Source organism: Zeugodacus cucurbitae, chromosome 5 (assembly GCF_028554725.1).
Source record: "Zeugodacus cucurbitae isolate PBARC_wt_2022May chromosome 5, idZeuCucr1.2, whole genome shotgun sequence".
Lineage (NCBI taxonomy): Eukaryota > Metazoa > Arthropoda > Insecta > Diptera > Tephritidae > Zeugodacus > Zeugodacus cucurbitae.
In genome coordinates, this window is record NC_071670.1 from 48,151,438 (window position 1) to 48,173,813 (window position 22,376).

Consider the following 22,376-nt stretch of genomic DNA (forward strand, 5'->3'; position numbering starts at 1 on the left):
GGAAAATAACTATATCTCTCTCGGTTGCTTTTTAATTATCAAAACTATTGTTTCAAAGGTGATTACATCTTTGACGTGGATAGACATTAGGTGTATCGAGAAATGTCTGTTTATTCTCACGACAAGAACATTTACTTAGCTAGGTGAGAACATAAAGAGAATTTTCAACGAATCACTCCAATAGAGGAGTCAAACGCAGACTTTATATATCAACTATATATTTTGCGAGACATGCCACTTGTTTAAATGTTTTTTATAGGAAACGGACGAATTGTGAAAGAATAAATATGACGAATATATACAAAATAATAATAAGAATGCCATATATTTGTTAAATTATCCAGTCAATTAATTTAGTAATTAAAGTAATTAAAGAAAACGGTATCAATCGAATGGGTTATGAAGAATTTTCTTTAAGCTCTTTGTATGTTATTTTTGAAGCCTTCATTGTAGTCCAAATATTGAAAATCGAAAAAAAAACCCTAAATAGTACTTAAATTCGCATCATTTATCTACGTTTCATACTAGTCTTCTTAAATTAATCCTTTCAACTGTCTGCCATAAATCTATTGACTTAAACCACCTTAAGTGACTACAAAAATCCACTGGATTCTGCCATCATGCATTTACCTATAGACTGTACATAACTACACGTAACATAAAATTCGAGGTCACATGAAAGTACCAAATCACAGCCTTCAGCCGAAAGAAGCCACAAAAAAATCTGCCTCGTCTCGAATATGACAGAGCATAATAATAATAAAAAAGATTTACCTCACGCGAATGGTATACAAAAACGATTTATATTTATTGCATGTCCCAGTGTGTGACAGTGTGACAGAGCGAAGCCATTTGCCAGTCACCAACTACAGACACACATAGCTTTTCAACATACTCACTGCTGTTTATTTATGTAAAAACTTAGTGCTCTTCGTTTGCCTTTCGTGTTGCCTTTTATAAGTATTTTTTTTAGTATTTATTTTCACTTTTTCTAAGCTCAATGATCAAAAGCTATTTAACATAAACTGCGCCTGGGGATTGCCATAAACGTCTATGGAAGAGTTGTAAGCTGTAGCAGCAACTGTCACTGTGCGATGCGATGGTGGGTGGTGAGTATCGGTGACACATGAAAGAAGTGCAAAAGCACAGCACGCACACACCACATTTGCACCGTTAGAATAACAAAAAAAAAAAGCAGCAGCAATCCCTGAACAGTGTAACGACAAAGGGAATTGACTTTAGTCGGTTACAAATGTCATGACATGGCAAGTGCCATGACATGTCAACTTTGTTGCCATTTTTTTTAACAACATTTCAACACAAACACACACTCACACATGGACACTTGTTATTTCCACATTGCCACAGCGGGATATACTATTTGTGGGTGTATGCATATGTGTGTGTCTCTGTGTTAGTATGCTGTAAATGACTTTATTGTCTGACTTAGTTAAAGCTTTTGGGGTTAGTTACACAGCTTTAAGTGTTAGTTTTGAGAGTTTTGAAAATCCTTTTTCATAGCCAATTCGTACTGTTACATAAAAATTTATGCGTTTATACGAGTGTGTACTTATGTACTTATGTAGTGGATATGGTCAGCTTATGCACCAGTTTAATATGTATGTGTGTGTGCGAGGTCAGTATGCTATTGCCATTGAATTAAGCTACCCATGTGCTTGCACTTGTGTCTTGTACGATTTCTAAGTCAAATCATGTGCGTATATACTCTTTTATTATTATTGAGCCACTTGGTGACCTTTTGCTGTTGCCTCGACACTTTTCAATATCTATTTTTACTGCAAAGTGAATTTTTATTTTTATTATTTCGATCATAAAGCTAGTGGTTGAATTAAGTACTGCTTTGAAATTACATATTCAGTGTAGTTTAAAGATAGTGTGTCATATATGAGCTTATAGCTTGCATTGAAATGAGAAATTTTCGACGTTTTTCCCATTGTGCCTTGGCCTCATATGCAAACGTCTCACTTTGTTTGAGATTTCTTTGAATCATGGATCTTAAAAAACTTAAATTAGTTGTTTACCTAACGGACACTGGCCACCACGGGCACTCTTGCAGAAGTCCAGATGCTGAACCCAATTTTCGACGGTTTTCAAGCATAAATCGGCCAATACTGCTGCAATTTCACGTTCGATATTCGTACGAAGTTTATCAATCATCGCAGACTTGTTGGCATAGATCATAGACTTGACGTAGCCCTACAGAAAATAGTCTAACGGCGTCAAGTTACAGGACCGAGGCTCCCAATTGGCTGATCCATTTCGTGAGTTAACACGTTTACCAAACTAGGTTTTCAATAAATCGATTTTGACATTCGCTGTGTGGCCTATGGCGCCATCCTGTTGGAACCACACATTGTCCATGTCCATATCATCCAATTCGGGCCAAAAATATTCGGTTATCATTGAGCGGTAGCGATTCGCATTCACAGAAACGGTCTTGATCATCACGGAAGAAGTACGGCCCAATGACGCTTCAGCCCATAAAAAGTACCAAACCGTGCTTCTTCGGGATGCGGTGGTGACTCATGGAGTAGCCAATTCTGGTGGTCAAGCGGCTTCAGTTTTTCCGTCAATTTGATCTAGTAAGGATGTAGGCCGAGATCTTTTTGCAAAAGCAACGCTTTAGGACGACGTGTGAGAGACTGATTTGGGTCTCTCTCAATTGAAGCGCTAGCGGCAGCAATATTCTCGACATAATTTTAAATTTTTTTATTAGACTATCAATTGTAGATCAGGACGATTATGACGACCATAAATTGGACGCAGTGCTCTTAAAGTTGAGCCCACGGACTCCAAATTTTGGTAATGAATTTTAACAATTTCGACTCGTTGTTTGGTCGTGTATCTTTCAGTGATGAAATGGCAAACGTACTGACAATAGATGTCAAAAGAGCGAGAAAAAATATGGCGACATTTGCTGTTCCTATAGGTCTACTTTTGTTGCGTCCGGACGATTTTTTCAATTCATTATGGTGAGTAATTTTAAATTAGTATAATTTGCACCTTTTGCGTTGAATCCAGCTGGATATTGTTATCAGGGTATATGAAATATATATTTAGCTCTATTTTCTAAATAATTATTTAAGTAAGAATGCGTACAATTTCAAGATCAACAACTAAGGAAGGGCTAAGTTCGGGTGTAATCGAACATTTTATACTCTCGCAATTTATTTATTTAACTTTGTTTATATTATATAATACACACTTTGACCTACATATTCGTCATATATATTGTATAAAGTCCATTGAAAGTTGGAAACCATAATATTAGGTTAGACGCACCGAGGTCCTCATGTTCTATATATGGGGCCTTAAAAACCTATGGTCCGATTTCGGCGATTTTTAGAATGGGGTTGCTACACTATAAACGTAGTATTTATCCAAAGTTCTGTTCCTATATCTTCACTAGTGCTTACTTTATATATTGTAAAGTAAACGGTTCAGATTGTCTTCAAAGTTCTGGTATATAGGAAGTAGGCGTGGTTGTGAAGCGATGTGGCCTATTTTCACAACATATCAGTGGGATGCAAGGAAACTATTACAAACCTTTTCATTGAAATCGGTCGAGTAGTTCCTGAGATATGGGTTTTGACCCATAAGTGGGCCACGCCACGCCCATTTTCCAGTGTTTAAAAAAAGCTGAGCGCAGCTGCCATTTCTTATGTGAAATTTAGTGTTTCTGACGTTTTTCGTTAGTGAGTTAACGCACTTTTAGTAATTTTCAACCTAACCTTTGTATGGGAGGTGGGCGTGGTTATTATCCGATTTCAACTAATTTCATGGTGTGTGGTGGGGTATGTAAGAGAACTGACTGCAGAAAGTTTGCTTTATATAGCTTTATTGGTTTGCAAGATATATACAAATAACCGATTTGGGGGCGGGGCCACGCCCACTTTCCCAAAAAAATTACATCCAAATATGCCCCTTCATAGTGCGATCCTTTGTTCCAAAATTTATAACTTTATTTATGGCTTAGTTATGACACTTTATGCGTTTTCGATTTTCGCCATTTTGTGGTCGTGGCAGTGGTCCGATTTTGCCCATTTTCGAAATCATTTTCTGGAACAACGTGTGTTCCAAGTTTCATCAAGATATCTCAATTTTTACTCAAGTTATCCGTTGCACGGACGGACAGACAGACATTCGGATTTTGACTCGTCTCGTCCTCTGATCATTTTGATATATATAACCCTATATCTAACTCGTTTAGTTTTATGACTTACATACAACCGTTATGTGAACGAAACTATAATACTATTTTTAGCAACTTTGTTGCGAGAGTATAAAAATATTATTTCTATAAATAGTAGTTAGATACATCACAATTATCATATTTATACCAAAATTCTAGCGAAAAAGTCTACAAATAAGTTACTTTAAGCAGAAGTGAAGCTTTTTGTTATGTTTACTACATATGGATATATTAAAATTACCTTTAAATTTATGTAAATATCATACCTCTTCTGTTAGACATTCACATATTCACTTACAACCATATCCATGCATCCATATGATAGCTAACTGCATCTGTACATCTTTAGCGTAAGCATAAACGAACTCATTATTTCTGTACTTTCACTCAGTCAGCCACTCAGTTAATTTCTCTAAAAGCATTTTACCAGTACTTTTATCGCTTCGCTGCATGACCATCAAATGCACAAAATCAACGAAAAGTAGACGAAGACAAACAACGAAATATTCATAATGACTTGCCTAGTTTCTCATGGCAGAAGCCTTGAAATTCTTGCAGTTTTTGGTTTTGTCTGCAATTTGCTGTATTTTTTTATATTTCTTATTTATGTTACAACCTTTCAGCAAGAAAATTCACTTTTGCAATTAATTAATATGACATCCAGTCTCGAAAATGTATTATTGTATTCATTTAAATTGTACATATGTATATGAGGGTTTTTAACAAATGCTTAATTTATGTCGCTCAGTGAGAAGTTATTTTAGAATTAAAATAAAACAGATCTGATATATTTACCCATTAGCATAAAATTGATATATTAAAATCTGTGAGGGTTATGAGAAATTACTTGTAATCAGTTCATATGGTTAAAGCTTTCATTATTTTGTGGTTCTGTCTTTAAATTTTTAGTAATGTTCATCTTCTTATAATAAACCTCTTCGATTGCCATTGCAATACAATCTATTTGAGATTAATGTTGAGATTTGTAAGATTATTCAACTTGTTTCGTTTATCAGATTTGTTCCAGCATTTTTTCGTAAAATTTCGTATAACCTTATACGACTATATTTGGATTTCGGTAGAATTTCACTAAGCATTGCTCTGGCCAGATACAAATACATACATCATATATTTTTTAAGAAATTTGATTGAGCGTTCTGTTCTGAAAATTTATATTAGGGGTTATGTATAATCTGAAGTTCTTGACTTATACTTATACTTACTAATTTTTTGTCGAGTTTTCAAATGTGGTTTTTGTTGTTATAGCGGCAGAAAATATTCTCCAAAGTACACTAAGTAGGTACACTATATCCAAGACTATATGCTCACTTAATTTTGCTAAGTTATTTCACATATTAACTGATTTATAAGATATTAAACTCATCGTATGTTTGAAAAACCTATAATTAAGTATATGGGAGCTAGAGGAAGTTATAACACGATTTTAATATTTTTTGGAAAAGAGACACTAAGACTTAATTACTTTAAAATATCTGAGAGATTTACCGATATTTTTGGAAATTACCTTTAGGCACTGCGTTCTTCATATTCGATATCCGGGGCCTTGAAAAACTTCTAGTCAGATCTCGATAATTTTTTCCCAAGTCATGTCACAGCTCAAATACAGTATTTGTGTAAAGTTGTATTCCCCCATTTTCATTAGTTCCTATATGTATATACTATAAAATGAAGGAATCGGATGTAATTCAAAATTCAATTATGTGGGAAGTAGGCGTGGTTGTAAACCGATTGCGCTTATATTCCGTTCGTGTCAACAGAATGTTAAGAAAATATTATATACCGAATTATTAAAATCGGTCGAGTAGTTTTTCAGATATGGTTTTTGACCCATAAGTGGGCGACGCCACGCCCATTTTCCATTTTTTTTATAAAATTTGAGTGCAGTTTCCTTCTGCCATTTATTCTCTAAAATTTCGTATTTCTGATGTTTTTCGTTAGGGAGTTAAGGCACTTTTCGTAATTTCCAACATAACCTTTGTATGGGAAAAATTAAATAAAAAATAATGTACTATTTTTATACTCTCGCAACAAAGTTGCTACGAGTGTATTATAGTTTTTTCCACATAACGGTTGGTTGTAAGTCCTAAAACTAAACGAGTTAGATATAGTGTTATATATATCAAAATGATCAGGGTGACGAGAAAAGTTCAAATCCGGATGTCTGTCTGTCCGTCCGTCCGTGCAAGCTGTAACTTGAGTAAAAATTGAGATATCTTAATGACACTTGGTACGTATTCCTTGGCACCATAAGAAGATTAAGTTCGAAAATGGGCGTAATCGGACCACTACCACGCCCACAAAATGGCGAAAACCGAAAACACATAAAGCTTCATAACTAAGCCATAAATAAAGCTATGGAAATTAAATTTGGTACAAAGGATCGTGCTATGAAGGGGCATATGTGGATGTAATTTTTTTTGGGGAAGTTGGCGTACCAACGCCCCCAAATTGGTTTTTTGTACATATCTCGGAAACCAATAAAGCTATATAAACCAAACTTTCTGCAGTCGTTTTTTTAGCCACTTCTTAATACAGTCCAAAAATGAAAGAAATCGGTTAATAACCACACCCACTTCCCATACAAAGGTTAGGTTGAAAATTACTAAAAGTGGGTTAACTCACTAACGAAAAACTCCAGAAACACTAAATTTCACATAAGAAATGGCAGATGGTAGCTGCACTCAGAGTTTTTTACAAAATGGAAAATGGGTGTGGCGTCGCCCACTTATGGGCCAAGAACCATATCTCAGGAACTACTCGACCGATTTCAACGAAACTTGGTTTGTAATAGTTTCCTTGCATCCCACTGATATGTTGTGAATGATGTTATGAGGCCAAATCGCTTCACAACCACGCCTACTTCCTATATACCAGAACTTTGAAGACAATCTGAACCGTTTACTTTACAATATATAAAGTAAGCACTAGTGAAGATATAGGAACAGAACTTTGGATAAATACTACGTTTATAGTGTGGCAGCCCATTTCTAAAAATCGCCGAAATCGGACCATAGGTTTTCAAGGCCCCATATATAGAACATGAGGACCTCGGTGCTTCTAACCTAATATTAGGGTTTCCAACTTTCAATGGACTTTATACAATATAAATGACGAATATGTGGGTAAAATTGTGTATTATATAATATAAATAAAGTTAAATAAATAAATTGCGAGAGTATAAAATGTTCGGTTACACCCGAACTTAGCCCTTCCTTACTTGTTTTAATTGAAGTTGAAAAAATTGAATGAAATCATGTTGTATACAAAAATATTTTAAATAGGGTTACCTATTTATATATATAAAACTTGATGGCTTAAAATTGCAGTCATCTGCCATTACAAAATGACATTCTCACAATCGGTCTTTCTACTTTGTCTTTTTCAATATTCCATTCCTGAATGATTGCTTGTACCATATATTTAATTAAAATAATTAAGTACTGTAAAGAACACTTATACTAATTTACACTTATTGGCATGCTTGTATGGACCTATCTATCTACTGTCTACTCTACAAGTATACGTACCAACATTTGTATCAGTTCATGGATTGCCTTCCTCTTTGGGAAAATATATTTCGTTTCTTCCCTCTTGAAGAGAAAAGTGAATTTCCACTTATCTTGACATCACCGGCATTTATCTCACTTTTGTGTAGACACATTTAGACTTTCGAATAACTACACATAAGCACACGAATGCCTTCATATATAATGATATGACTCGCAAAGAAAGGCAAACCAAAGACACACACCGCCTTTTCCACTTAAAAGCACAAACACAAATATATATATATTCCTCATATATTATAGGAAATGTCAGCGCTAGTGTGCATGTGTATGTGCTAATGTGTATCTTTTACACCTGGCTGCTTCCTTGTTTGCCAACTTACAGTTAACGTCCACATGCCGAGTCGAGCGCCATTTCGCCATGTCGCTGCACACCACAAAAATTAATGTTCACTTTATAGCGGCGCTCTATCTTTGCGGCGCGCAGCCAATATATACTCTTGTGTATGTGTGTCTGTGTATATATTTACTTACACACCTTTTAAATGCATTGCGATACGCCTCTGTAATTTGAAATGCCTCGAATGGACGGTTGTGTGTGGCAAAGTAGCTTACTCTCTGCATATATATGTATGTATGGGTGTTTGTTTGTGTTGTGAAAGCGCAAAAGTGATTTCCAGCTTCAATTCCTTCGCTTTTATAGACACGTACACATCCATATGTGTGTGTTGTCACATATCAGAGTGCAGCTTTCATCGCCTTTTGACTTGTTGAGTTGCGCGCTGATTGATTTTAATCAGTAGTTGAAAAGGCAGCTTAACATTCTGGTTGTTATTGTTGGCGAAGGACACGCATGCCATGGTATGTCAGAGACTATAGACTGCGAGAGTTTGTGTATGTTTGTGGTGGTGTTATTTAATTTTATTATTTCTTATTATTTATGTATGCTAAATACTTTCCTAGTAAAGGAGGAGACTTATAAGATATTATATGAAAGATCAGATGTTTCTTTAAACAAATGAGGTTTCTTATTAAGATCCTACGTTATTTGAAACTAAAACTCTTCGGCGGACTTTTAAATTCTTAAAATCTTCTCGATCTTCCATTAATCACATTTTCCTCTCAGATAGTATTGGGAATATCCAAGTTCACATATGTGTTCCTTCAACAATGTAGACCTCTGATTGGGATACGTTTTTTTCCTTAGTGACCTTACTAACTTCGCTTGCATCCAACCAGAATGGACTGTATACTGTCTAGAACAGCTCAGAGAGTTAGGCCATCGTTGAACAATCGAAGGAAACATGAATATGGTTAGTCAAACTCAGGTTAAAACTGGACTCTTCATAATCAATAAAATGTTCTTCAGCTTCAGGGATCACACAGTTATTTAAAATCCATATTAGCACAGTTAGAACCGACGAAAGGAGAACATTTATTAGCCCCATAAATTCATTATTTATGTCCTCTTTTGTAATGATGCTGAAAGAATTCTTCGTAGTCGTCATAGAAGATTTCTTCCCTTGACAAAACGATGTAAAATTACCAAGAATTTGCTATTGAGTATTCGAAAGTCAACCATTTTCTATAAACATTTATAATGCAGATGTCATGTAATTCGAAGATCTTTCTTGTGCAAACTGCCAGAAGGAGGTATACGTGGCGCGCTGTTGTGGACTCGGCTGTAACCGCGTAAGCGGTGTCTACGCCAGTGAAGAAGAAGAAGAATGCTATAGAATTATTAAAGATGTTCTTCCTAATCACCGACATGCATACTCTATCATCTTTAAGTTTAATAACTAAAATACCATAAGAAAAGGGTAGTAGACAGAGGCGGCACCACTAGAATTGAGGTCATATGTTTTATAGATAGTTGGACCCAACATTCAAAAGACACCTTTATGATCTAACTGTGTATATATTGTTAACGGAATACTGTTGTTTTTTAAGGTATCAATCTATAGTCTTGTTTCAAAATGAAAGTCACCAGTAATCACCGAGTACTTAATACTATGTAAGATTCTATTTTGACAGGTCGTCTTAAGACGGCTTCGGATATCAGAGTGAACTTTAACAAGAAAAACTGGAAGTTAACTCAAAGCTGGCTCGAATATTTTCTAAAGTGGTTGACGTTATATACTAAGTAGGAGGCTCATTGTCAACCGTCGCGTCTTGAATCACCTCACACTACTGAACTATTCTGTCGCTTAGATGAAGCTAATCAATTCACAAGGTTTTTTATGTGCAACTTCCCAGACATCTTCAAGGAAACTGTGACCTATAGTTGTGATTCTTGTTCTATACAAAGCCTTGTAGCTGATTAGAAGATGTACTACCGTCTCTTCTTTTACTCCTTCTTAACAGGTTTAACAGTAGTATGGTATCCGCTCTATGTCTTCCAAAGAGTATTTTTTTATATTTATTTATATATATGTTTAGTCTGCATGTGGACAGATGGGTATATATTCTCTCTTTTTTAAATGTAATTGAAAGGTCGTACCTAATCTGGCTAGTTCATCTGCTTCAGTTACCTGGAATAGGAAGTTAGTTTCATAAATACATAGATCAAGACATTATTTCACTATTTTTGAGGATTTGAAGAATTTAGTAATTTCCAAACCGCTTAGCTATCTGTAAATATATATTTTTTGTTAAAATCACCTTTTTTGTCAATACGAGGGTATTCTGTGATTGCATTGATCCCCACTTGAAAGATATTGCACTGATCCGGTTGTCGGAAAGCGATTCTGGTATCCGATTTTGCTGAAAAGACTCCACCTCTCACTCGTTTAACTGCATCCGCCGTATCTATAATGGCTTATTGATGTATTTCTTACCTTCTTGCCCCTATCCCTAGAATTAATTGTAATGGATTATCAAAATCTGTGTTATTGAGTGGAGCCGGAAACCTGCTAAGTATGTAGGGATGTCTGTTGTTACAGTTGACTAGTATTTAAGTCCCTCAGTCTAACTCAGTTGCTTTCAAAACAAGCCAGTAGGCAGTAAGTAAATAATGATCTCTTGTGCCTGACTTGGTCTGATTCTAAGGGCTCAACTTATATATACAAATACTTGCAGCTCTTTACAAAACTTTTCATATGCTTCACCGCGTATTTCTTTTCCATTATTGTCCACCACGTCAATATATCATGTGTCATAATCGGTCTTACCTTATAGCGCCAATTAGTTATACGAGATGTTATATACAAAGAAGAAGATAAAATATTAAGCTCAATCGGGTTACTGTCTACTCTATCCTATTTTCATTCAAGCTTAAATTCACTTTAATACAGTCACTGCACTTTAAACAATTACATCAACGACTTCACTAAGCATACAAATGAAATAATAATAAAAAGCGGAGAAGAAGAAAATAAAGTCAGCTGAAAATCTGAATGCGGGAAAAGTAAGCAAATGCAACGACTAAGTTAAATAATTGCATCACTTAAAAGTAAATCAACAAGATATGAGAGTTGTTAGCCAAGATGGCAAATAGCAGGTGAGGGAAGACAAATGCCAGACGACAGTCGGCAGACATGCCGTGACTGTGGCGAGCGACTGGGGAGGCTTTTGAAATATCGCACTGTGCCACATGAAATTTCCTTGGCTCTGAGTGTAAGACGTTGCCTACAAAGCCACCGCAAACCAAAGTCACTTAAAACGATGCAGAAATTGCTTTTTACCCACACACAAACACAAATATGCACAGCAATGCCGCGACTTTATGCACCTGCAACATTGCTTGCAACGCGTCCTCGGTACGCTGGTAAACACAAACAACTATTTACATAGCAGTATGAGAAAACAGCGACGGAAAAGTGAAACCAAATTCTTGGCAAATAACTACAAGTGCCTGAGCAGCATGGATATCCACACAACGGTTTTCAAAGCCGTTGTTTATTTGTATGTGATAGTGTAAACACATGCAACAGCACATTGCTGCATATTGTGACTGGCGCTTTGGCTTGGCAGTGCTTGCAACACCAACACCATCGGGGGCAAGCAGTTGGGCGGCAGTGTCAAAGTGTTTTGCGGCATGCTACCTATTCATGTGCACGCGTCTCGTCGCTAAGAAGGTGCCAAGAAGCAGTCATTTACTGTTGCATGCAACAAATAGCTAAACAAGTAAAGTGTCAGTGCGGCAGTTGGCACATTCCTCTCGTGGCGCATATTACACAAAATGCAACAAATAGGTGTTAACATAGCAGCACATATGCATACATGTCCGTAAATATTCGCTTAGATATGTAAATGCAGCAGGTTTCGTCTATATAAAGGGTGTTCCAAAAAGGATTCTCATAAAATTGATTTTTATAAATTTTTGAAGAGGCATTTTTCTCAGTATTCTCTCATTTTTATCCAGTTCATAGTGTTTGAAATTGAATGTATTTACAAAAGTAGCTTCCCGTGATTAGGTTAGGCCAAAAGGTAGATTTCCGAGAATCTCACTTAGACAGCACAGAGTGTCCTTTGTGACACACCCAAATACTCCTGACGGATTGCCAAAACCCGTATGATTAGGCGTTTGGACTCTGTTATAAAGTTCTTAAGTGGGCCAATGTCGACTCCAGTCACTTCGCTGGATTTTGGACATTGAAGGAGGAAGTTTTAGATTCACCTGAACCAATTTGCATGAACTTGTCTCATATTCTATGGCTTCGTGGTGGCCCTTTAATCACAATAAGATTCTTCCATTTATTTCGATCTTGTGCTACCCACTTGTTTTGACTCCAGTATTTCTGGATCATAAACATATATTGCGATGTCTAATTTTCTTCTCCTGGTTAGAGCGGACCGGCCTTTCCTTCAGCTGCCTTGTGAATTCGAGTCGATAGCGTTCCGGGCGATTGTATCTGGATCTCGTCTCAGAACATGCTCCTTCCGAGTTCTCAATTATACAATAAATTACTTATTACCGCCATGTCCTTGCAATAGACTTGTTGCTTCGAAGAATTTCACTGAACAATAGTAGTGTGAGATCTCAACACAAGTCTATATCTTCAAAAGAGAACATTCGTTTAGTCGCTTTTTTGTTGATTTAACATGATTATGATTTGTAAATTTATAAAACAGTTTAATCAGATATTGATGGAACTCTGTGAGGTAATCCTCATCGCCTTATAAATCGGGTTAGGTCTGATGTAAATACACCCCATTGAATTGGGATCATACAATGCCTATAGAGATATCCATTCTGTATGTAGTTACATCCTCCTCAAAGATTCTGATGTGCAGAGTTCAATATTTCAATACCAATGAACATTGGCCATAAGCTCTCTAATCTTCCGACTCCTCCACATTCTCACGATAGAATTTCTCCAGAGCGATAGTTTTGTGAATTGCAAATGTCGTCCGATTACTAGGGACCGCGTAACAAATAAAAGCAAACCAATTTAAATCTAATTTTTGCACAATCAACTTCAGTATCCAACCCAATTGATACAATCACTACATTACTAACACCAACCCTTACCACTTGGTATACCCTTTATCACATTCCTGCATTCAAAACAACAGTTATCCTTGGCAAAGTGCAGTGACGCGATAAAAAGTATTCTGTAATGTGTTGCGAGTTGGTTACGTGTATTTGACTGCCTGTCTGCACTTGCAGCTAAGCATATGTTTGCTTTATGGTGTCTTGCAATTTGTCCGCATATTTGCTACAAATTGTCACTTTCAAATGGCAGAACCACGAGGTGGAATTGAAGGAAAAACGAAGAAAGAGTTTAGGGTGATGTACAAGTTGTTTGTTATTGTTGTGCGGATAATATTTCCTTCTTATATGTTGAAATTAGTATAGTATTGGATGAAACTGATTTTTGATATTTTTTAATCCTTACAAAGTCTGGATCCAATTAGATTCAGAGTATAGTTGCTCGACTTTGTTTCATACTAAAACTATTAAACTTTTTGAACACAGTGAATCCAATTATGTTATTAAACCTTAAAATGATTACCTACCGAGTTGAAAATTCAAAGCTTTTAAAGTTTATTTATTAATTATTTTATTATTATTTGCGCACACCTCTCTAACTAATCCATTTGAACCAATATAAATTATAAATAATAATCAAATGCCATACATAACATACATACATACACATATATTTAATTTTTAATGAATATAATATAAATAGTCATTGTCTATCAACCATACATATTTCAATAAGATTACATACATTTAATTAATTTGGTTTAATTTGGAAAGTGTTGCATTTTAATGAATAAATAAGATATGAAGCTTAATCCTCGATTATTAAATTAAAATTCAGAAATCACACATACAAATGAAAACAAAAATGTATTTAAGCTCTGTTATTCATTTATTTGATGTTCATTGCATTTAGTTGAAGTTCATCATATATTTATTTGATTAGCATTTACACTTCGAGTTTGTTAGAAGTTTATCAATAAAAGTAAGTGTAAAATAAAAAAATAATCGGCACATATACGATGAGATATTAATGCTTAAACTAAATGGTTATGGTTATATGTTTGTATAATATAGTATATGGAAATCTTTAAATTATCGGAGAAATTAATTTGATTATCATTGTAGGAGCCAAAGTTTAGTAGGGTTCGTTGTATGATTCATTCATTGAATTATTTTCGAAGTAATCTCAATCCAGAAAGGTCTGTATTGTAGTATCATTCATCATTTAGGAACCTTAACAATTTTAGACCCCACTTAACGAACTAGAGAAAAACTGGGAGCTATCGCCTAATAAGAGGAGGGTTTCAATCTAGATCATCTAGATCACGACTTCAAAAATTGTGAAACGTATTTTTTTTTTCCAATTAAACCTCATTGTGTTATGAAATTTGAGAGGCAAATAGAGATAGCCTAAGGCTGTTACTGTTCTCCGTTTACAGATATACACTTCTAAATGAAGCAGTAAAGTCGGAAGATATTTTTATAGAACAGCAACTTTCTGATCGTGCTTTGATACATTTGTAAAGCGATTTGTTTCAAAATATGCCTCAGTCTCGGAGGTTACCCCTTCAATGTAACTTAATTTCCTTCCAGCAACCTTTTTTTGAGGTCTGAAGACAAGGAAATATCGCTTGTATCAGATACAGAAAATCTAATTGTCTAGATAGAAGAGTGGAGCTTCGAAAGCAATTCTCGCCCCGAATTCTTCAAATATAGTCATTTTTTTCCTTTGTTTGCGAAAACTTCGAATGTTCTGTCCTTTTGTGACCTTCCGCGGTAACTGTTTTTGCATACAGATTTCGGATATCCAAAAATTCTTCACCAGTATGTCTAATACCTTCTCTTGATATCTTTAGAGTGTCAGCTATACCGAAGTGTTTCATTTTATTTTTTTCCAATAGATGTCTCTAGGGTCAAGAACTGGTCGATTTTATCGATTTTTTTATATCGATATTGGACATTTGTGTCAACATTAACCCAACAAAATATTTGTAGAGATCTGTTTCTCAACTGAAAATGTCACTTTTTGAGCCGAATTCTCGACATTTGCGGGAAATTTTGCTTTTTTTTAATTCCAAGAAAAGTGCGGCTGAGGCTCATCGCCATTTGTAACATCGACATTTGTAACCGTTTTTATGTAATACAAAAAAACTTAAATTTACAAAAAAAAACGGCTGAAGCAAAGTTGTAGATTTTTTTTTGGAATAATATAGGTTTACGAGAAATTCCTCGATATAAGAGGATAATAAAAAAGTTCCATGTTTAATTTGTATAAATCTTTGAAAATATAAATCCGTTAAATTGTAAACAAATAAGTTGCATGAAGAGAGAGAAAGAAAGAAATCTTTTAAGTTTTGACACACTATCTCTAGCAGATGTTCCATTGGATTTCAGATCGATTACTTCAACAACCACACAAGCTTTTCCGCTAACTCTTTGATTACCCTAACTTCAGGTTTCATTCGCTTAGTCTAGTCTTGAACGAGTTGAATGTATTCCATAATATTTATTAATATTTCTACAAAGATTTTCGCAACACTATTACCGCCAGAAATTTAAAACATTGTCTCTCCGCTGCAAAAATCGCGTATATAATAACAACAAGAAAAAAACTACATGAATTTGAATAAGCTTTCCGCTCGATAACACGCAAATCCGCAACGCTTAACCCGCACAAAATTGTATTTACTTTAGCTGCGTGAAATTCTCAAAATGCATTTTGGCATTCAGTAGCTGGCTTAACTGTGCTCTAAGCTGGTTGTTGACGTTTGCTGACGGTCTTTGTCGATTATTGTGCCTTTTTGCAACATTAACTGTACACTTTTCTTTTCTTTTTCACTCATATCCGCTGTGGTGGCTGCAACACAGCATGGGAGCAAGCCGGTGTGAGATGATGGAATAGACGCTACAGAAAACTGGAAGGGTGTCTACTATCGAGGAATGTTTGTGGAGTGGAAAATGAAGTTAACCAAAATTGAGTAGCAGTGGTGGGTTAATAGAAAATATCCAAATTGCTATTTTCTGCACAAAATTTGGAAATTATTTCTTCTTTGGTATCCTTATATTAAAATACTTATCTCCAAAAATTATAGAAATCCAGTAAAAGTGGTGCAAGTTACGTCATATGAATTTCTTCAAAATATCTGAGAGACTTACCTATATTTTCGGTAAAAAATTAATTCGAAGCTCTGAGGTCCTCATGTTCGATACATGGGGCTTAGAAAACTTTTGGTCCAATTTCGCCGAATTTTAGAAGGCGATGCCACACTATAAAATGCAGTATCTGTGCAAAGTTCTGTTCTGATATCCTCACTAGTGCTTACTATATATAATGTAAAGTAAACCATTCAGATCGTCTTCAAAGTTCTGGTATATAGGAAGTAGGTGTGGTTGTGAAGCGATTTGTCAGAAATCAGAAAGATATTATGAATCGAATTTCATTGAAATTGGTCGAGTAGTTTCGGAGATAGGAATTTTGGCCCATAAGTGGGCGGAACCATTCCCATTTAAAATTATGTATACTATTTTGAGTGCAGTTCTTCTGTACCATCTTTATAATGAAATTTTAGGTTTCTGATGATTTTCCTTACTGAATTAAAGCATTTTCAGTAGTTTTCAACAAAACCTTGGTATGGGAGGTGGGCGTGGTTATAATCCGATTTCATCCATTTTTCACTGCATAAGGTAGTAGCTAAAAGAAACGACCCTAGACAGTTTCCTTGAGACAGCTTTATGTACAAAAAACTTATGAGGGGCGGGTTCACGCCTACTTTCCCAAAAAAGTTACATCCAAATATAACTTTCCTTCAATTTAACTTTGATAGGTTAATTAATGGCTTAGTTAAGACACCTTCGGGGCCATCCATAAATTACGTCACACCAATTTAAGGACTTTTTAACCCCTCCCCCCTTTCTTGTAACAAGTTGTCACATTTTGAACTCCAACCAATATGTTAATTAAAAATACAGAACTTAATCATCTTTTGTCCATGGACTTTTGACCCACTCCTTTATATCATTTATTATTGGTAAATCAGGTACTTAATTTTCGTTCTGAATTTGGATGTCAGGAACATCTTTCGCATCAACATCTTCTTCTTCCATCCATAAAGCATCGTCATCATTCATTAAACAGATAATCTCTCGGGCACGTCTAGCCGCAATTCTTTGAGGACGAATTTTCGCGATAGGTAACAGCTCTTGTTTTTTTTGTGATTGTTTGTGTTGATTGGTGGCTTTATATGAAAAAAAAATATAGGCCACATATGCTACACGATCTTTTAAATAAGTATGACTCGACACTAGGGCAATAACTATCATATGGAACTTGTTTAGATGGGATGATGCTTGGAGATTTAATAATATCTATAGTAATAATGGAGCAAACTTTGCGTCGTTGTCTTCACTCCATGTGACTCCATAACCTTCTGATGTCTGTTTAATTAACACAGGTGGTGGTAAAAATCCTCCTTTTAATAATTCCCAAAGACTAGAACGTCTTACACCGCAACATGCAATAGTTTCACATTTTACTTTTTGTAAAAAATATTGTGACTCACGTACATGTTTAGCATACCAAGTAGCATTATTTTTCAACATCATACATAGCCTGTCCAATATCCAGTCCAGTAACAGTTGGTGCAACATATTCAGCAACGACTGTATAATTATCAATGACTAACTTGCTCCAAATCTCAGCCAACACATTGCCCGCACTTTCGAAGTTTCGTTTTTCTAGATCTAAGTCAGTAGTTCGAGTAATTGAATCAAGATGTGACCCAAAAGCATCATGTTTTAATCGGCGTGGTACAGAGCAGCCAGTCGTCTAGCACCCAGGAGCGCAGCAGAGCGGGAAACGATATTGCCCTAAATTTTGAAATGTGATGTCACAAAGCTTTTTACCCCCCCCCCCCCCCCCCGTGCCCCTTGTCACACAATGTCACTTCTGAATGATACCCTCCCCCCCTTCAAGATGTGACGTAATTTATGGATGGCCCCTTATGTGTTTTCGGGTTTCGCCATTTTGTGGGCTAACTGTTATGTGAACAACACTATAATACTCTCTTTAGCAACTTTGTTGCGAGAGTATAATAAAAATATCATATTTGACTGTATAAAAATTACTTCCATTCAACTGAGTTCTACTCATTTCCAGAACCGAGTGAGCACATTTTCGTTTTGTAGGCCGTCACTTACAAAAATCAAGAAAAAATATTTCTTACATATTTCGAAACTTTCATATTTTTTCACAGCATTTTCAACATTAATTGATTTAATTTCTAATTATTCAAGAGCTAAACCTTACTTACAATGGCACGCAAAACCGTATGACTTACTTACTAATATACTAAAAAAAGTATATACTTTTATATTTTCTACATTTAGTTTAGCGATAAGAAAAAGAGCCACATTTCGCGGGTCACTTACACCTCCGCACTGGGCAAGGAAATAGAAAATGCAATTCTTTGGCGCGATGCTTTGGAAGTGCATGATATTGTACATGGTAAAAGTGTTGTTGTCACACCCAAGTACATTGATGCAGATAGAAAAGTGAAACTCCTTTTCCGCGGTATATCCACCTATGCGGAGGATCATATCAGGGAGATGACAAAGAGTTCCAGTGCACAAAGTTTAAATAGTCGTAGAATGAGCATGAATTCGGTGAAAGCCAAGTCGAGTACACGTCTCGGTGTGAAGCTATCACTGGACGAAATCATACAAGCAATTGGTTCGAGCGGTTCGCTACACGAATTTCATAATTATTACCATGAATTGAGTCACGCGAAGTCGAAGCCATTGCCTTTTATAAAAGTAGTTTTGCGTAAATCTCCCGCATACGTACTCTATCATCAAAATAGTGTGACCGTGCCGAAGGGCAGTGAAGAAGGTGAGGCGGTCGAACATGATAATCGCATTTATGATTACCTAACGATAGGTAAGGGTAAAATACGTCGGCGTTCCGATGCCGAAACGCAGACAGTAGGTGTGCTAAAGAAGTCGCGCATTGAGAGTACAGTCTCTAAGAAATTCAGTGAGAAGGGGGCCTATGTATCATTTTTCGAAATGTTCGACACCTACCAACAATTACTCAAAACACCGATGGCACTCAATGAACGGCATTCAGTAAGTACGGGTGTTTTGGATTTAATCGCAAAAAATCCACAATTCTCCTATGCGGCCATGGTGGTGGAACGTATATTGGCCAGTAATTGCTATCATGAAGGACAGCGGCGTTATCGCAACATGGAAGTACCCACCAAAATGGCCAAATATGCCGAATATAAATATTCGCTGAATCTACTCTATCGCTTGCTACAACCGAAATTTCAAGGTGGCTACGATTTTCGGCGTAAAGCGATTTCAGCTATGAGCTTTTGTCAAGGTAATGGTGATCTAATAGCCGTTGCTTATGGTTTCTATTCGGATGCCTCTAAAGTGACCGTACCGAATGGCAATGTCTGTGTTTGGAGCATGAAAAATCCACAAAATCCCGAACGTATCTACAGCTACCCGGTGCCGGTGTCAGCAGTCGAATTTTCACCATTTTTACCATTTCTCATTGCCGTTGGTCTGTACGATGGCTCAGTACAGGTGCGCAATATATCAAAACCCGATTATCCTCCGGTTGCGATATCGCAACGTAGCGTTTTATTGAGCTGTGAACCAGTGATGGCTATACAATGGATTCGTCAACAACAAGACGATACTCTCGAAGCAGATCCATTTCTGGCGCTTACACGTGATGGCAAAGTAGCGAAATTTCGCATTATACCGAGTCCCTACTTGTTGGGTATGCGTCAGATGGAGCTTCTTCGTGTCGAAGGCAATCCCGAGGGTTTACAATCCAAAAGTTTTATGATGAATGAAGAAAAGTCACTCGATTCGGGTAGACATGCTAGTGGTTTGCATGTAGTTATGCATCCACTGCAAGACGATATATATTACATACTCACCGACGAAGGTTGCATACAGAAATGCTCGTTGAATCACACACACCACTATTTGGAAATGTTGAAGGTTCATGAGGGCTCAGTTAATCACATGGATTTCTCACCTTGGTCCCCTAAACTGTTTCTAACCTGTGGCAATGATTGGTGAGTGTTGAGGATGGTTGATGTGAAGTTAGGTGAGGTTTCCATGATTTACTTCGCACTTTGATTAATTAGTTTATGGACGAATAATTAGCTACAGAACAAGAAAGTTTCTAAAGTTCGAAGCATTAATCACGTTTCAAGATATCTTCTGGCTATCTATACTTCCATATGTCCAAACTTATTAATTTATTGAAATTCTTAATAATTTTTCCTAAACATATATGAGGCTTACATGGGTCTTAGAGCTATAAGATCATTATATATATGCCAATATTTACACCTTTTTTATAATTTTTCTATTTTTTTATATTTCTAGGACCATACGCATTTGGCTAGAGGGTATTTATCAGCCTCTAATAACATTATGCGACCGTTATATGCCAGTACATTGTGCCATGTGGAGTCGCACTCATTCAACAGTAATTATTGCAGTTAATCGAGATACTGTTGATATATGGGACTTACGACGAACTTTATTGGCACCGATATCAACGATAAATATAGACTCTTCATTTCATACATTGGCCAGGTAAGTATTAACAAATATATATGTACTTACATAAAATCATACTAAATACTCAACGCAATACTCAAGGATGAAATATTCCACCTAATTTTGGGAGAACTAAGGTATTTCAAGTCGTATCTTAATATCTATTAAATTCTGTGAATAACACTCTTGTTTGTCTTTATTTGTCGAGAGTCGAGTAGATTATTATTTGTTTGTTAGGACCTGGGTTGGTTCGAACCTATTCATATCATAGTTTAGAGCTCAATTATTTGAGATATATTTGGTTTAGGAACGGTTTACGGAATTATGGTTGAATCCACCAGAACGCACCACTCATTCCTCCTTCTTGCTATATGGAGCCAACGGAAAATACCAAATGAAACCAGGTCGCTTTCCACTTGGTCTTTCCAACGGAGTGGAGGTCTTCCTCTTCCTCTGATTCCATCAGCGGATATTGCATGAACAGGTACGAACGAGGTATCGTCCCTTTGTAATTTCGACAGTAGATTACTCGATTTAAGATTTCTCGTATAAGTTTTTATAATCAATTTTACTTTTGAGGTTAAGTTTCGATATAAACAATTTATATAAGTAGACTTGAATTGTCATCGCAGCTGTATAAAAAACTACCAATGGAACGCCATAAAATGTGATAGTTTGATTTCAAGCTGTTTTGAGTGTTCTTAGTATTAGAAATTTCAAATTACACTGCCTTCTAATTGTGTATTATTGGACTTTGTCAGAAAGAATAACACCATTAAATCCATAAAAATTTCAAAACAACAGCAGTTAGACCCTCAAAACATCCACATCAATTTCAAGACAGCCTACTTTACTCATATGAGAACCTAATCCATACAACATCTTCCCCAAATAGATTAAGTATATGTGGTCGATCGCTAGCTATTGGCAACGAACGTGGCAATGTGTTGATGTGCAGTTTCGAACACATGCCTTTCCAGTCTCACAATCAATACGCTGAATTGGAGAAAGCCCTCTACAACGCCATCAAATTATCACCAACCCTAATGCAAGATCTGAAGAACATTGGCTACTTTGGCTACAAATTGGAAGATGGTCATTCCAAGTCTGTGTACTGGAAATATAAGTGATTTCCCTTGAATATCACATTTTTTACGCTATTATTATCATATAATACTTGTAACTCGGATGTTGAAAACACGAAATATAATATTATTTTGTGTGGAGACTTAAATATTTGCTATATTCTTATAATGAGTCACGTAGAAAGTTTTCCACCCGGTAGCTCTAAACGTCGTCTTCTGAAATCCACTCAACTGTTTTGAGGAAGCTATGTTATGTAAATATTTTTAGCTACTGAAAACGAGCTTGAATATTGAAGCTTTTAGACTAATGCAGAAAGTTCATAGAATTCCAGAGATTCTGGTCGACAAATGAGTTCCTCATATCAAATAATGTCCAGTGTTTGGAGTGTGTTAGTCAGTGTGGAGTGTGTTAGACTGACACCTCTCAAGAATTTTGGGAAGACACTTAACTGAAATATATTTTAAAAGTGTTAAGGGATCGGAAGATTTAGTATAGAAAACTTAATTTTCTCTGTCGGGTCACATAAGTT

The 22,376-nt window shown here is 36.0% G+C and overlaps 1 protein-coding gene across 3 annotated transcripts in view; it reads left to right on the top strand.

Annotated features, from left to right (window-relative positions):
* The window catches only part of LOC105212204 (dynein axonemal intermediate chain 4), a 215,412-nt gene extending 193,243 nt beyond the window's left edge, over positions 1-22,169 (top strand). For 2 of the 3 annotated variants that reach the window (XM_054232206.1, XM_054232205.1), the window contains exons 4-6: positions 18,560-20,268; positions 20,585-20,797; positions 21,657-22,169. In XM_054232206.1, the coding sequence (XP_054088181.1) occupies positions 18,560-20,268; positions 20,585-20,797; positions 21,657-21,891 (2,157 nt within the window). In that variant the 3' untranslated portion in view covers positions 21,892-22,169. Of the gene's footprint in view, positions 1-18,342; positions 18,500-18,559; positions 20,269-20,584; positions 20,798-21,656 lie in introns of those variants that run through there. The other variant, XM_011184057.3, reaches the window with a different exon arrangement.
* The last annotated feature ends 207 nt before the right edge of the window (positions 22,170-22,376 follow it).